At 33.7% G+C, this 18,121-nt stretch overlaps 1 protein-coding gene across 41 annotated transcripts in view; it reads left to right on the top strand.

Annotated features, from left to right (window-relative positions):
* Adgrl2 (adhesion G protein-coupled receptor L2) overlaps positions 1-17,248 on the top strand; it is a 620,387-nt gene extending 603,139 nt beyond the window's left edge. For 11 of the 41 annotated variants that reach the window (XM_074079630.1, XM_074079629.1, XM_074079627.1 and 8 more), the window contains 8 exons: positions 4,395-4,486; positions 5,311-5,355; positions 5,640-5,666; positions 6,314-6,482; positions 9,034-9,162; positions 9,973-10,069; positions 11,730-11,858; positions 15,208-17,248. In XM_074079630.1, the coding sequence (XP_073935731.1) occupies positions 4,395-4,486; positions 5,311-5,355; positions 5,640-5,666; positions 6,314-6,482; positions 9,034-9,162; positions 9,973-10,069; positions 11,730-11,858; positions 15,208-15,962 (1,443 nt within the window). In that variant the 3' untranslated portion in view covers positions 15,963-17,248. Of the gene's footprint in view, positions 1-4,394; positions 4,487-5,310; positions 5,356-5,639; positions 5,667-6,313; positions 6,483-9,033; positions 9,163-9,972; positions 10,070-11,729; positions 11,859-12,089; positions 12,172-12,689; positions 12,742-14,463; positions 14,517-15,207 lie in introns of all 41 variants that reach the window. The other 30 variants (XM_074079645.1, XM_074079647.1, XM_074079635.1 and 27 more) reach the window with 16 other exon arrangements.
* The last annotated feature ends 873 nt before the right edge of the window (positions 17,249-18,121 follow it).

The following is an 18,121-nucleotide window of genomic DNA, read 5'->3' as shown; positions in this document are numbered from 1 at the left end:
GTCTTGTTTGTTGTGATTTCTTTAGTTTTTAAATCTAAACCAAAGTCAGGAAAATAAATTGGGGGGGTGGAATAAAAGTAAGAAGGGAAAATAAGCACCTTACTCTATCCAGGCAAAAAGAAACGCAGAAGTATGTGGCAGGAAAGAGCCATTTATGTCATGAGAAAAATGCAAAGAAGAAAAGAGCTCAGTAGTTCATTTGAAACCAACCTTTTTTGGTCCTAAAGTGACTTTTTTGGATTATAGATTCTATCAAAGATATTTTTCACTGCTTGTCTGTCCCTGGTTTTGTGTCTGACAGTTGTATTTTAAGAGACCAGAAGAAGAGAAAGGGGGACAGAAACCTATTAAAATAATCTACTCTACAAAATCATAATTCTTGTCAGAGTGTATTGCCTTCTGAAAAAATCATAACCATATATATTCTGTGAAACCAAAATTTGCCATTATAATCTTTTAAACATGAGATAAATAAAAGGACAATAAAACCACCTTTTAAAAAGCATGCTTATTCCTTAGTATATATTCTATTTAAATCCAAAAAACCTTTCACTGTTTTATGAATGTTGGCAGCAGCATTGCTATCTATATCATATAAATATTTTTCCAGTTCTCTAACAAACTAAAAATATTATATTAATGAAATTTTAATTTTTAATGAATTCAAGAAACTCATATTTAACACTTTGCCATATTATTTAAAGTAGGTCTTGAATTTTTTCATAATTACTCTGTTTTAAGATAATGGTACTTTGTCTTATTAAATATACCATTGCCTCATTACTTGTATGCTGTTAAGTCATATTTCAGAAGCTAAATCAGTGTAGGATTCAATCATAAATCTTGTAATAATATGTGCATTGGATATAATTTTTATTTTCAGGTCCTTATGATTGGAGAGTTCACAAGTAGTTGCAAAAACAATCTGAGTGCAAAAATTCTTCTAGGATTTTATGATTTTCCAGTAATTTTAGTTGTCTGTAAGGAGACTCATTTTTAAGTCTTCTCAAAACATTCTATGTTAATTTTGTCAGGAAAAACAACTTTTAAATTTTTTATTTAGATTTGTACTTGGGTTGTCTGAATTTGTGTAATGCTTTGCTATGGGAGCAGATAGCTGATGTAAACAGTTTTGGAGAAGACACAAGGAACTGTTGTTGATAGTGGGGAGAAGTGTGGGCATTGCTTTGGCCAGTTGCTGATTGTGGGGTTGACAGTGTTCTTACAAAAGAAATGGAGAATTAGTAAACCTGGCAAGCCCATCAGATGCAAGTCTGATGTTTTTCAGGATTTCTTTGAGTCAGTTATTTCATATATCAATGTATTATTTATCTTCAGCTGATTTATCATCAGAGTCATTTTCAAATTGGATTACTCTTTATAGAAATGGAAACTTTTTAAAATACAGAAAATGCATGTGCTTGTTTGGGTTAAAGACTCCTAACTTTCTCACCCAGAACAAATTGGTTGATTTTATTTGGAAATGCTGTGGGCTGTGGAGCCAGACCACAGAGTATTGACTCTCAGCTCTGCCATTGTAGCTGCTAGCTAAGTAATCTTTGGCAACATACATCTCAGTAATTTGTAAATTGGTCATACATGTGCTGCCTTTTCCCCCTGAAATTTTTTTCTTTATTTCTTCTGAATTTGTCAATGCATTATATAGAAAGAAAACATTCAGCATACCCATAATATTAAAAATCTCAGCTGAATGAAGAGAATGAAAGGGGAGAGATTCATCTGCCAGTCTGTTTTTAAACATTAAATGAGAATGTTTTCTCCAGCACATTCAATGTGGCTAGTTTTCAATCTTAAGTACAAAAAATAAAAATGTCTTCATCATATTTAAACCCTAATTGTCTGTGTAGATAAGTAGATTCCTTGTTATTATTTACTTTTTATTAAAAAGTGTTTAAATTCTCAGATAACTGCCTTTTAAACTGATTTTTTATTTGTTCTGAAGAGTTTATTCCCAGGACTTTCACATTTTCTTTTCACAGCACAATTTGTTACCTAATTTCGCATTCACACTTTACTTTCCTTATAATTTTATTATCATAGTGGATGATCGATAGCATCTTTCCTTTGTGGAGCATACCACCAGTAATATTTGTTTCCTGAGGTGATGACGGAATCATTTAACTGTTTAGAAAATATTGGACTCCAAATTGTGGCCCTTGTGTTTCAAGAAATTAAGTAAAAGAAGGAAATAAACAACCCTATGTCTAGATGTTTGGAATAAAAGAAATAAGTGCTTCTATCAAGACATTCTGAAAGAAAGGGATAGAATTAACAGATTTTAAATGCATTTGTAAAGATCACCTTACATAAGAATTGTTAGTTTATTTGTTTACATTGGTTGGTTTCTGGTATTTACAGAGTTCTTTTTAACCATATTTTAAATGTTTCTAATTTAGCCTACCACAACATAAAATACTAAAGAAATAACACTGTTGATTTTGCCTTTTTGAAAAAATTAGAGAAACTCTTTACCACAATTCTTTAAAAACCTAGTCTGTATTGACTACAGTACCACATGAATCTCTAATTTCTCACAGGCAGATTCTGCATCTTAAGTAATCGACAATACAATAAGCACATCCTGTGTAGATTCTTGTATAGAATAACATATTTGGTGAGTGAAATATATCAGTATGTAACATCCCTGAAAAAAGCAATGAGTGTGAGTGTGTGTGTGTGTGTGTGTGTGTGTGTGTGTGTATGTAGAAAGTGACCAGGGAGACTTATTCTACAAAAGAGAAAAGCAAGAAAATATTTCCACAGCTTTCTTTATTTTTTTTCCCTAGATAATAACTTTAAAAACTTTAAAACAAAGAGCCACTTATGTCAACACTTAAGTGATTAACATCAAAGGAAGGGTAGAATGCCATTTACCAACACTTGCAACTTAGGCCCATTAGTCTTATTTTCCTGTAAGGGGAAATTCTGCATGTAAGAGAAGTAAGACACAGTAGACAAAATGATAAACAGTGTACATTATAGAATTTGCTCTGTTCCCAAATTCATCAAAAACTTAAAGTTTTAATTTATTGCCCTATATAATGGTTATAGTTATAAAATCAGAAGTAGTGATTTGTGAGTACACCATGCTACCATTTGATTATCTGTAACTCAGTGAAAAGGATCATAGCAATGTAATAAAATTAGGTTGATTATCTGACACGCCAGATATATACCAAATGAGCTGGTCCTCTCCACATCATGTAAAACTCTCAAAATAACTTTGTTTTGTCTTTTTTAAAAATAATATTCCAAAATAAAATGTCAAAAAAATTCTATTTTGGGGGATGGGTGAGGCTGGAGTTTGAGCTCAGGACTTTGTGCTTGCAACACAGGCACTCTGCCACTTGAGCCACACCTTCAGTCCGTTTTGCTCTGGTTATTTTGGAAATGGAGTCTTGCGAACTATTTGCCTAGGCTGGCCTCAAACTGCAATCCTCCCAATCTCAGCCTCCCAAGCAGCTAGGATTGCAGGTGTGAGCCACCAGCACTGGCTTTGTCCTATTTCTGAGCATAAAAATGGAACTGCGTCCCCTCCAACATTCTGGCAGATGTGTGTAGAAGCAGATGTAAATTACCAGCCTTTGTGTCTCCTTTAGTCAAAACACCACAGCTTTCTTTTCTTCTGAGTCCACTTTTGTTGACCTCTTGGAATCCCAGACTTTCTATGTCAGATTCCGTCTTCCTGGGTTTGCTTTTGTTTGCACCTAGGTTCTTTACACAGCTGAATGTTTACAAAGACTCAAGGCAGCCTCTTTTCAGAATTACCAACTTCCATGCAATGTAGATGCAGGAAAAAAAGTACTATCTATGAATGTAATTAAAAGTTTACCTTAATTCATATTGCTAATGTATAGTTTACATATATTTTATTGCATTTGCTCCTCACAATTATCTTAGAAGTAGATTGTAAAGATATTATAGTTTTATTTACTCAGTCAAAATCAAGACCTAGTCTCATCCAAGTCTTGCAGTTCCAAACCTATTGACTCTTCCGTTACAGGGTACATGATGTAAAGACCCCTTTTAAGAAATTCACTTCAGTGTTTCCATTAGATGGCTTTTAGGCCCTGGAGTACATCTAGCTAAAGAAACTAATTTAGATGTTCTAATTTATTTAATCATTACCGCAAGATACTGACTTAATGAGGTTGTAATTTCATGTCAAATGATCTATTAAAGAATTGATCATACATAGCCAGCGTTTTTTACATAGACTGAGCTTGATCATTACATACATAAAGTGAAATTGAATCGGTGTCTCCCACATTCACATGCTGTTGACACTTAACTGCATTAACTCATTACTGCATTGGCAAAAATATCTTTTACTCTTTGTAGTGATCTCAATCTTTCTTTATTCATTATAACAGCTAAATATTATCTTCCTGGTGATCACACTGTGCAAAATGGTGAAGCATTCAAATACTTTGAAACCAGATTCTAGCAGGTTGGAAAACATTAAGTAAGTAGTTCCTATTTTAATTTTAATACTTGACAAGCTAAGTAAAAGATATTTTCCACAGGGAATGAAGGTATTTCTGCCTTCTGTCAACTATGAAAATTATTCAGAGTAAAATTTCACTGATTTAAGGTTGAGTTGCACTTATAACCATGTTATAGACATTGGTCAAAAATCGTTTTTCCTTGATCTAGAATGAAGAAATTGTTTCAGTGGCTTTGTGGAAATTTCCTATCACTGTAACAATTTCATTTTAGTTTAAGATGCAGTTCAAAATGATGATCCTGTTTGCATGGCTGGTATGATTACATTAAGTTTGTTTTGTTAAATGACTTTTTGATTTAAGGATTCTGAGCAGTTTCTCCTCCTAATCCTGTTTTCCTAAGAGAATTTACTCTATTACTATTGTTAACTTGAAGATTATCTGTTGTTTTCATGGTAATTAAGCAAATGTTTACCTTATTTCCATGTTGAATAAAAACTGCAATATTCTATCAGTAGAAAATGCTGTCTAATTAATAAAAAATGGATTGCTATTGATTCATTAAATCATGGAAGCATTTTCAGAGTTGTTTTTAAAACATAAGCCTTAATTTAGAATTCAAGGAGGTATTCAAGTTGGTTATAATGGAATTGTGAGAAATACCTCTTTTAATGTAAAAAATGGCAGATCTATAGTAAGGGTAAATTTTTGAAAAAAAAACAATAGACGTTTTAGATAGGTTAGTGCCAGCTTCATTGCATGTTGCATGGTAAGAGAGAGAGCTAATCTTTAGCATCTCTCTCTTTTCTTCCTTTTCCTCTTTCTGTCTTCTCATCTACACCAGTAATTACCGTGTTTGTGATGGCTACTATAATACGGACTTACCTGGGTAAGGTAGAACCCTACATTAACAAATTTATGGCATGATTTATATTTTTTACAAATCCGTCAATATCATGAATTGCCCTTGATTTTTATAATTATTTTGGAATATCTAATTTGCTATAGTACTTTTAAACTATAATATGCCTTTATTTTTTAATTGCTTGCCTCTGCATTTTGACTTTCTTAATTTTGACTAATTTATAAAATATATAAATGCTTTCTTATTACTTTCTATTTTAATTCTGTCTAATAATTTTGTTTCTCTTTTCTGCTTATAATGCTTTCTAGCTATGAAGATAATAAGCCATTTATCAAGTAAGATCATTAGTTAGACATGGAATGCACTGACTTTAAATCCTTCTCATTCCGTCCTATTTTCTACAGTTCTTTTCTCCTTAAGCTATTCATGATGAAATCTCCAAAATTATTTTATTTTGAAGTTGTTCTCATGGTTTTTATCTCATTCCAGCTAGGCTTCTTCATGCTTTAGTTATTAAAACTGTAGGTTCACCTAAGACTAGTTCATTAGAACCTGAAGTTCAGGTGTTAACTGATTATCTGCCATTTAACCTTTCTGTATGTGGTATACTCATATGAGTATACCACAGGAATAAAAATATAGAAGTAAACTATTTAAGGACTCCTTAATTTCTTTCACCAAAATGCACCGAAAGATAATAAATTCATGGGGGATATTTTACACCTGGTATTTCAATGTAGTTTGATACCTGTTTATTCTGGACTAAGGAAAGGTCATGCCTGCTGTTGCTGTTTTCACTGGAGGCTGCAGTACTAAATGCTGTTGTTCTTTTTTAATCAATGAAAGGTTAAAACCAAAATGCTGTTGAATTTGAATGTGAACATAGAAAAAGTCAACTCTACTACTGATATGTTAATAAATAAGCATGAGAACTGTGTATTCCCCATGGAACCTGTTAAAAAAATTCAATTTATTTTTTCAGGTCTTGGGTGCTTGGTGCATTTGCTCTTCTGTGTCTTCTTGGCCTAACCTGGTCATTTGGGTTGCTTTTTATTAATGAGGAGACTATTGTGATGGCATATCTCTTCACCGTCTTTAATGCTTTCCAGGGAGTGTTCATTTTCATCTTTCACTGTGCTCTCCAAAAGAAAGTAAGTGAATGAAAATCCCTAAGGGCTCAACTTAGTTGTTCTTTGATTTGAAAATGATAGATGTAATAGAGAAGATTTTAGGTTACAACTGGCGTATTGTTAAATAGCATCATATTTTAATTATAAATTAAATTTAATACACACCTGGAAAGTCAGGCTTTGCATATAAACTTGGACAATGCCAGTCATATTTTGGATCTCAGTTTGGGAACATTATAGACACTTAGGTTAAAATTTCTTCTTGCTAGTAGGTTCTGTAAACTGCTTTGTATACAGCTTAGACAAGGTTTTTGTTTTTTTTTTAATGTTAAATTTAGTCTTTGGTCACCAACAGAAATGCGTAGGTCCAAAATAAAACTGAATAGAAGGGTAAGTGACATTAATTTTTAAAGCACCAGACATTAATATTAATGTTGCCTTTTGAGTGATTTTGGAAGATCTAAAACCCAATAATTTAGTACCTCATGTCTTATTTTGTCCTGATTTCATGTTAAGTGAAGTCAGCAAAAAGCCTTGAAAATTAGAGTTGAAGATGAAAAACTAAATCTGTAGCTAAATGTAAATCTAAGAGAATCGCTCAGCTGCCCTTTAAGTTTAAAACTTCAGTGCCTTCCACAAGGTAGCCTCCTTTCCCTGTCTGTGTATCTAATGTAGTCTTTTTATTCTGTTATTACTAGTTGGTCACTAAATTGAACAGAGAAATTGAATTGTGAGAGTGAAAACTATTATGTTTTCAGTCATGACAGGATGATAGTGTTGTTACTTCCATCAGTTTTGAATAAGCTATAATTTTTGGATAATGACGGTGGAATGTGCAATACTGACAGATAATGTACATTCACAGCAATATAAGCATTAGGCAAAACCAACACTGGAGGGTATTATTTGGATAAAATACCATTTTGATTGCCATTGTCTTGGTTATATAGCATTTCAGAGCAGTTAATAGCCAAATGTGTAGAAAATTTTTGTGAGGTATCATGTGTTATTTAATAACAATGAACTTTAATTTTCTATACATTGTACAAAGATAATCTTAGTAATTACTGCAGTTTTTATATATTTCTTATGTAGGTGAGCATTCTGTGAACAAGCATGTGATCACACACAATTCATAACTCTAGACTGCTGTGCCAAACATAAAGCATAGACTTAACAGAAAAAGTCATTATTTCTTCTTATAGTTGTGTGTACTATTTGAAAAAGAATATTTACTGTTTTTTATATTAACAACTACATTTTGAATGCATCATGTCGCAGTTCTTTTGAACATGTTCTCCTTAGGCTTGGATACATCTTACTAGGTGCTGCCAGGACAGATTGTTAAGGATATAACACAACATGGTTGCATTAAGATCATGGTTCTTATTGCTTGAATGAGCATATTTAGGCTAAGAGAATGCTTTGAAAGCTCAACCACATTGTTATTTGTTCTAATGGGTTCAATTAAGTAAAACCAAGAAGATGAAAATGCAAGTGCACTTAGATTTACAAGGTCATCTAGTGACTTTAATTTTCTAATTTTGCAAGTAATAAGTACCAAGGTCATGGTTTCTGCAGACAGATAACATAAAATTGTAAGGGGGGAGAACTTTGTAGTGTTATTTTGTAATCTACTAGAAAAAAAAATGTTTTCTTATATAATTTGTCTTTCTTGTAATTTCTATGTCTGGCTGTAATATACAATGTTTATATACTTATAAAGCTATGCACAGTCCAACACTCTCCCTTCCTCCTTCCACTTCTATACTCCTGCTCATACAGAGTCTATTATTTTGCAGTTGTTTAGACCTCACTTTCAAAAGTTTAATTTAAGCATCCTTTTATACCCAACAACTTATCTTTCTGTCCATACATCCAAGCTTCAGGGAGAGGGAAATAATATGGGTAACTCATTAATGTGAATGGAAATTGCACAACTAGTTCTGTTTTGTTTTGATGAAGTGAGTAGACGCTACACGAAATGTTAAAACTAGACCTATCAGGAAATGAAAACGATATTCCATGCTAATTGCTGGCAAATATATCAAAGTACTTTTTTTCTTTGTTCTTGTGGCAAAAGGAGTCTTGTTACAATGAGGCTGCCCACAAAACTACACAATCCAGTTAAAGAGATCTATGTGTTGCCCTTCTGAGAGGATGTGAAGCATATAAAACATGACTCAATTGCAGATTGGTCATATACACCCAAGCAAGGAAAATATTAATCTCTTTGTGCAATTTTCTTACCACAAAACACAAAAGTATATGACAGAATTCACCTTTAAAAATTCCTATTGTATTAATAACAACATTGGAATGATAATATCAGGGTACAAAGCATGTTCACAATGTTAAACCAAATTTTAGAGATCCTATTAGCCACTCTAGTGAATAAAGAATACTTTTTTTGATTACTGTTTCAGCACTTTCAAATTATTTTCTCCATAGATATATCTGAGCAGAGCTTTAATTCTTCTCTGTTGTCTTCACTATTTATTTAATTAGAGAGATAGAGAGAGAAGCAAATATGTTCATATCATTCCCTCGATGTTCTGATTACTCCATGCAGGTACGAAAAGAGTATGGCAAGTGCTTCAGACATTCATATTGCTGTGGCGGCCTCCCAACTGAGAGCCCCCACAGCTCTGTGAAGGCATCAACCACCAGAACCAGTGCTCGGTATTCCTCTGGTACACAGGTAACAAAAGAGTTTGACAGCATCTTTAATTAACCCTATTTATAGAAAGCCTGCTGAGACATGTTCTGTTTAGATGCACTAATTGTTTCCTCATTATAATGATCTAGGTAGCAAGTACTTGCTTTTTTGCTGTTTTGGTTTTAATTTCATCTTATTAGGTACTCGAGGTGATAGTAGGTATGAGCATCCTCTTTTGAGGAGAGAGGTTCTTTAAGTAGTTTATCATAATCAGTTCATATTCTAGGATCACATAGCACAGTGCTCATAGTGGGTACTCAGTAAATGTTTGTTGAGGAATCAATCATTTCCACTTCTTAAAAATCAGTAAAACAACACATGTTTAAGAGTAGATTAAATATCCCTTGGTACAGAAGCAACAGTGCAATTATAGACCAGAGACAACACATGTTCCTTAAAAGGCCACATTATCAGAGAACAAAAGGCTGAACAGGTCCTGCTTGGCGGGGTTGGTACCAGTGGGATGGGGGAGGAGATGGAGAAAGTGTGTGGGGTGGTGAATACAGTGCAAATACTGTGTACACCTGTATGTAAGTGGAAAAATGAGACCCGTTGAAACTATTCTAGGAATAGATGGAGGAGGGAATGAAGGAGAAATGGTGGAAGGGATGAATTCAAATATGATATATTTTATATAAGAACTTTTGTAAATGTCACAATGTACCTCCACCCAGCACAATAAATAAAATAAATAAATAAAAGGCCAAATTATTTAGGGTAAATCATTGTGTGATTCTAATAAAGTAAGCTTGAGGAACCTAACATATTTGTCTTGGTATTTCATACTAATAGAGTCGAATAAGAAGGATGTGGAATGACACTGTGAGAAAACAATCTGAATCTTCTTTTATCTCAGGTGACATCAATAGCACTTCAACCCTTAATCAAGGTCAGTTACTAGAAAGACTTGAGTTCACAATATACAATATGAATTTTGTACTTTTTGCCAGCTTATAATAATTCTAGAGAAAATTCTGAGCTTTTTTCTCATGGGTTTTTATAACAAATTCTTAAACCTGTTGGTCAACTTTAATCATCATTTACTAAAGTACATATAAGTTTATATTATTTCATAATATAATGCAAAAAATATAATTTAAAATTCCATACTAACAGAATAAGGCTGGAAAAAAGTGATTACTAAAACCTATCTTGTCACAAATTAAAATGCTTTCCTTGTTAGTACACATTTCTCCTTCCTAACTAAACATTTATAAGATTCCTTCTTAAGACATTAATACAACTAAAGCATTCATATAAAGAATATGTTTTTCATCAAAAATTTTCAAAATTTTGTAAAAGTTATTTTTTTAAAAAAACTAAGTAATGCTAAAACATGTCATAAATCTTAAAATTAGAATACATGAAAGTTTATAAAGCAACTTTTGCCATATTATCTAATGGCAACCTTAAATTTGTTACATAAATCAGGATGGTTCTTAAACTATGGTGGGAAGTGAAATAATTTAGCAAGATGAGGGCACAAGTGCATGCATACACAGGTATTGCAGAATGAAAGCTTAGTGAATTGTGTAAACCTTGGAAAAATTATTTGTCCAGGTATTTTTAGTTTTGATTCACCAATTTATAGTATAACATAAATTTAGAATTTATAGCAAAGAAGTATTAATGACAGTCTCAATTTTAAATAATAAATTTTAAAACAAGATTTTGTTTTCAAATGGAAAGAGTATTTGCGGCATCAAAACCAATCCGAAATTTTGCATACTTTTAGTAAAATTACATTAGCTGTGCTGAACATATGGTCCATAAGTAAGGGTTTGTATTTTATCAGTTAGAATGAGTAAAACATGTTTGTTTCATTGCTTTGATGTTTTACCTAATTCTGTTAAGATGACTATTGAATAGTAAATGAATTACTCAAAGATTCACTTTTGAAACCTGGCAAATGAGATTACAGAAAAAATTCTTACCATAGACTTTGTGAATGGTCTAATAACTCATATTTTTCCCCTCAGCATGTATGCTTTTGCATTTACTAAGTGCAGCTTTTAGCAATGTGTCATAATTTTTATATGTCTGTGAAAGTTGTTTTTCCTTCTGCTTGTATCAAAGTTGGTATTAACACAGATGTTTTCATGAGGGATAATCCCACACCTGTAAATCTGAAAGTTTGAGATTCCCTCTTCTGGGCTGAAGTGGTTACGTTTTTAATATTAAGCAGTAACATCTTGAAACATAACGTTGATCTTTATGCATTTAATTGCCATTTTTGTTTAACAGTGATTTTGTATAAATTAGTAAATGTCATCCTTTGCAGGTGTTTACTTGGGGGACTCAGAAAGCACCTGTGAATTACTGAAATTTAACTTCCCTTCTCCCCTTTCTCCTTCAAATTACTAGTTCAAATACAGTCAGGAAATTTCAGCAGAATTTCCATTGCCAACTTGGCCACTACCCTGATAAATTAAAAAAAAGAAAAAAAAAAATATATATATATATGTGTACTGCAACCGTAACACTAAAAACAGAGAACTGATGTATTCTTCCTGTTCTGTTCTGTTCTGTTCTGTTCTGTTTTGCTGTAGGAATGACTGGCAATTACCTACTAACAAACCCTCTCCTTCGACCCCACGGCACTAACAACCCCTATAACACGTTGCTCGCTGAAACAGTTGTATGTAATGCCCCTCCAGCTCCTGTATTTAACTCACCAGGTGTGCTTATACTTACAAATAAAACTTCCTTTCTTTGCTGCTAAGCAGAACTCCGATCGTGCCCTGTTTCTAAAATACTCAGGTTGCCGTTATATTTATTATTACACCCTTAATTTCTCAACTTAAAAAATTTATGTTATTGCCCATGCCAGGCTTCTAAAACTGCACTATATTATAGTGAAAGCTCAGTCATGATAGTATTTACAATAATTATCCATGTTTTTAACACAGGTGGCATAAATCTTAATATATTATTACAGGACTGACATCACATGGTCCGAGAGCCCATCTTCAAGATTTTTATCACTTAGAGGTATCCTATCTATGTAATATATTATTCAGTTGACTCTAAAGCTTGCTGACAAAATTTGCTTTTGGAATGAACTAGCTAACAAAGATAATTTGGATGTTTAGGTGTAGAAAACTACATCCAGCCTTATGAATATATCCAAACTATAGTATAGTGCAGCTTTATGGTAGTTTTTCATTTTCTTAAGGAAACTTCGAGAATACAGTTAATATTAGTCAGTTTGTACTTATGGTTTTTAACTGGTGGGAGGGGGAGAGATTGTCACTAACATGTCCTATTTACTGTGTTTCCTAAAAGTTTATTAAGAGAAACATATATTTAATATTAACACAATTTACAAGATTTTGGTAAAAAATATGTAATTTACTGCTACCATATAATATTTATTTGTGAATAATATTTGCAACTAAACCACAGAAAACTTCGTTTCTTTTTTTTTTTTCTGAAAATTCTTTTTTAACGTAACTGCAGCTTCTCTTTTCATTCTCTTGTTTTCTTACTTTCCTTATGCTCTCCTCTAGCAACCTACAGAGAGACAAGTATGGGAGTAAAACTTAACTTTGCCTATCAAATGTAAATTTTTTCAGCATGATTTTTAACGGGCACAATTAAACATAACTAGCAGTCATGAAGTAGACTCAGCGGGCAAGTGGTTCACAATTTGCACCTAAAATGTTACCAAATTTAAGCAGTACATCTACCTGTACTGGTTTTTGTCAGTAACAGAGGTCTGTAGCAAATGCTGTCCATACTGAAGTATGTGCAATGCTGAAATAATTTGCTCTGTAAAGCCTGAAGAACTGTCAGCCAAAATGCTTAATAATTGACTTATCATTTCTGCATTCCCACAGTAATCTTGCTACAGGCTGTGGAAAGTCTTCAAGTGAATTACCTGAACTTGGGCAGAAAAAGATGCCTCTTCAAAACCAAAGAAGTCTTAAATCTGCAGTATATCATAGAAAACACCTTTTGGGTTATACCCAGGACATATTTTTACATGTATTAGGCAAAGATGAAAAGAAAAGAATATGTTTGAAAATATTGAACCTCTCTTCAGAGGAAATAAATGCTAGTATACCATTCATGTGCTCTTTTACACCTTAGTGCCAAATGTTTCCTAATGATCGATCTTATAAAAAGTATGGCACACACTAATTTATGAACTAGAAAATTGTATCAAGCAAGCTAAAGGAAGCCTTTACAAATAACTACCATGACTTCACTTTGCTGACACGCAGAGCATAATACAAACTGAATTGTCAGTTTTTCAATTGTAGAAGGGTTTTAAAAGAATACGAGTAACAAATATATCATCCCCCATATTCTCATATATGCTAATGTAAATTTATCTCACAATTATCACTTATTTGTTAGTCATGAAGTTTGTGCCATACAGAGATTTCTTTTTCCTGAACGGAATTTGAGTTTTCTAGGATACCTGCAGCTTTAAGAGTGGAGTGAGCAATAAAAAGGGAAATTTCCTATTCTTTTCCAAGAATTAAAGTTTTTCCTAAACTCCTCCAAGCCTTGCATACAATGCAGCAGCCTCACAGTGGTCAGTTTCATTTCAATAACATCATTTCATCCTTTCTTTTTTTTTTTAAACAGACCTATCTGTAGACAAGTGATTTTTTTTTTCCCTCTAGGATTTTGAGAATGAATAACCTAACTTTCCATCATGCAGACCATTTAACTTCCTCTGACTTTATTTTTTATTTGCTTAACAAGCTCTGTGATGTCTTAGTTTACATGTTTATGTGTCTATAGAAAATACAACTGATTTGAATAGAGCATGTTACCATGTTTTTTTTCCTCCTAAACCTCTTTTCATATCTCAAGCAGATTTGTCCAATTTTTCATTCCTTTAGAAATAAAAAATATATTAGCCAAGGCTGACACCCTTCTCCCATTCCATAGTTAATATCTATTCTTGGTTTAATTTCTGTGACCCATACTAAGAAATCTCTAACATTTCTGCGTTTGACCTCCATGCCCACAGTGTCTATGGGCCAATCTTGTACAGTAGACTCTGCTGGTTCATTCTGTGCTGTCACTGTGACTGATGCAGACTGCAGGGCTGCAGGCAAACTTTGACCATTAGAAGCCTGGGGCCATTGTTACTAGCGAGGTTATTAATACCAAACAAACTCAAAATCATAAATATTAAATGGAAAGTAAAGGCTGCTATTGCTGGTAATCTAATTTGTTGAACCCTTGCTCTGACTAAGTTGCTGAGAAGCTTAGAAATTCTTCATCATGTTACAATAAATCATTTTACTTTCTTTTATATATCAGCTACTCTTAGGCCAGATAGCCTGAGCAGACAGACATGATGTGAGTTGTCCAAAGTGAGTCATTCCACCTGCTGTCTATCGTGTTGTTGGATGGTGCTTGTGGGCCCCTGGTCCAGTCAGTATGAAAGATGGCTGTCTCTGTTTAACATGAATTCTTTGTATCTGTTCATTTTTTTCATTCTTTTTTTTTTAATTTCATCTCCAGAAAAAGGCAATGTTAGAATGTTGTTTAAAAAGTTGCTTGCCAGTTATGTGGGTTTATGTTGTACATTTACCTTTTGGTTTTGTGTGTGACTTATTCCTTTTTAATTTAGTGTTGTTTAGGACAAATTCTGTTAATTTTATTTTTATGAACCATAGTCTTGTACTTTAAAATGTAAATGTCACTAATGAATTGCTTTGCATTAACTATGCAAGGGCATGGAGTGAAGTCTTGTTTGTAAGAATGTCAGAGATTTGACCAAAAAATCAGTAACTATTGTCTCCCCAAAATTGACAAAGTAATATTCTGTATGCCATTTTCCCTCCCTGGAAAACAGTACGATCATTTTTTAACACTTTTTCCTGTTACCTAAGGGGTTGCAACTGTTTACAGTTGGGAAGGCGGGAAAGCCTGGCACTTTTCAAGTGTTAGCTTTCAAACACAACTTTGTCCTGAACGACATTAAAAAGTTTTGTACAAAACAAATAAGGTTTCTTTAGAAAGGAGCAGAGGCGGTAACAGTAACTCCCTTTTCTGTTTCAGGACATTCACTGAACAATGCCAGGGATACAAGTGCCATGGATACTCTACCGCTAAATGGTAATTTTAACAACAGCTACTCACTGCGCAAGGGGGACTATAATGACAGTGTGCAAGTGGTGGACTGTGGACTAAGTCTGAATGACACTGCTTTTGAGAAAATGATCATTTCAGAATTAGTGCACAACAACCTCCGAGGCAGCAGCAAGACTCACAACCTCGAGCTCACACTACCAGTCAAGCCCGTGATCGGGGGCAGCAGCAGTGAAGATGACGCCATCGTGGCCGACGCCTCATCTTTAATGCACAGTGACAACCCAGGACTGGAGCTCCACCACAAAGAACTCGAGGCACCACTCATTCCTCAGCGGACTCACTCCCTTCTGTACCAACCCCAGAAGAAAGTGAAGCCCGAGGGAACTGACAGCTATGTCTCCCAGCTGACGGCAGAAGCTGAGGATCAACTACGGTCCCCCAACAGAGACTCTCTTTACACAAGCATGCCCAATCTTAGAGACTCTCCCTATCAGGAGAGCAGTCCCGACATGGAAGAAGACCTCTCTCCCTCCCGGAGGAGTGAGAATGAGGACATTTACTACAAAAGCATGCCAAATCTTGGAGCTGGCCATCAGCTTCAGATGTGCTACCAGATCAGCAGGGGCAATAGCGATGGTTATATCATCCCCATTAACAAAGAAGGGTGTATCCCAGAAGGGGATGTCAGAGAAGGACAAATGCAGCTGGTAACAAGTCTCTAATAGTCCAGCTGAGGAATTCCAAGGGCCACATGCAAGTATTAGTACATAAATAAAGACTCCAATGGCCTGATGCAGCTCCCTCAAACTCTGCTTGAAGAGATGCCTCTGTTGACCTGTGGTTCTCCAGTGTAAAAAAAAAAGATGACTGAACCTTGCAGTTCTGTGAATTTTTATAGAACATACAAAAACTTTGTATATACAAAGAGTATACTAAAATGAATTATTTGTTACAAAGAAAAGAGATACCAACCAGGTATTTTAAGATTCTGCTGCTGTGTAGAGAAATTGTGAAACAAATCAAAGCAAAACTTTCCAGCCATTTTACTGCAGCAGCTTGTGAACTAAATTTGTAAATATGGCTGCACCATTTTTTGTAGGCCTGCATTGTATTATATACAAGACGTAGGCTTTAAGATCCTGTGGGACAAATTTACTGTACCTTACTGTTCCTGACAAGACTTGGAAAAGCAGGAGAGATATTCTGCATCAGTTTGCAGTTCACTGCAAATCTTTTACATTAAGGCAAAGATTGAAAACATGACTAACCACTAGCAATCAAGCCACAGGCCTTATTTCATACGTTTCCTCAATTGTACAATGAACTATTCTCATGAAAAATGGCTAAAGAAATTATATTTTGTTCTATTGCTAGGGTAAAATAAATACATTTGTGTCCAACTGAAATATAATTGTCATTAAAATAATTTTAAAAGAGTTCAAAGAAAATATTGTGGAAAGCTCTTGGTTGCACATATGTTATGAAATTGTTTTTTCTTACACTTTGTCATGGTAAGTTCGACCCATTTTCACTTATTTCCACTGTATACAGTGTTCTGATTTGACCAGATAGTCTTTTTTTCTTACATTTAAATTTCTTATTGCCAAAAGAATGTGTTTTATGGGGAGAAAACTCTTTGAAGCCAGTTCTGCCATGCCTTGCACAAACGTGGTGAAACCTAGAGAAGATTGTGTGTCATCTCTCTGTTCTTGAACAGAGAGCGAAGCAGGCATCGGGCACTTCTCACAAACTTTCTAGTGAACAAAAGGTGCCTATTCTTTTTTAAAAAATAAAATAAAACATAAATATTACTCTTCCATATTCCTTCTGCCTATATTTAGTAATTAATTTATTTTATGATAAAGTTCTAATGAAATGTAAATTGTTTCAGCAAAATTCTGCTTTTCTTTTCATCCCTTTGTGTAAACCTGTTAATAATGAGCCCATCACTAATCTCCAGTGTAAAGTTTAACACGGTTTGACAGTAAATAAATGTGAATTTTTTCAAGTTAGTGTGCACTTTTATGTACGATGCATAATTGGTTTTAACACATTGATCCTTTCTCTCCTTGGTTTAAGTCACTTCAGACTGTAACCCTGTCGAAATGTGAAAGAATACAGTTAAGTTGCCTGTTTATTTTTTATGCAGAAAAGAATATATTTATATTCTAAGTACCAATTGCATTTGCACAAAATCTGGCTAAGGTTCAGCAGGGAAACATTTTGAAAGTATTCTGTGCGTTGCGTTACACCCAAACTAAAAATACCTAAGAAGGTTTAAAATTCTGTTATCAAATTTGAGCACTAAAAAAAAAAAAAAAATGACTTTTTAAAAATTAGTTTCTCAGGAGCATATTGAGCAAAACTTTCTAAAACATACTTCTCCACTTTGAAGATTTAGAAACGTTCATATAGACTGCTGTGAATGATAACATTTGTTATCATGGGAAGGTTTTACTGTAAGTTCAAAATATCATAAGTTGAATCTCAACAAATAGATTTTTTTCTGTTTATATCATAAGTATTTATATCAAATTCTTCTAAAGCTTAATGGTTCTCTTAAATGCTTCCATCAAGGTAGAAAGCACTTTATTTTATGTGGACAAATTTGGTTGTGTTTACTGAATTTAAAAAATAATAATTTTTAAAGTATGTGCTCATAAATCTAATGGTGGATTTAGAGAAGTAGGCACAAAATAATGACATTTTAAACATCTAATAGGAAGGAGCCATATCCTCCATATAACCCGTATTGTGTTGGAGACAGATGGTAAGAAATCAGTGAACAAGCAGATTTCACAATCCTCTCAAGGAATTAATGAAACACTTTTTACTTCAAGGGGTCCTTATATGATCAATCATTTGAACTTTCTATCTTGTT

This window comes from Castor canadensis, chromosome 7 (genome assembly GCF_047511655.1).
Source record: "Castor canadensis chromosome 7, mCasCan1.hap1v2, whole genome shotgun sequence".
Lineage (NCBI taxonomy): Eukaryota > Metazoa > Chordata > Mammalia > Rodentia > Castoridae > Castor > Castor canadensis.
This window is presented reverse-complemented; position numbering and strand designations above follow the sequence as displayed.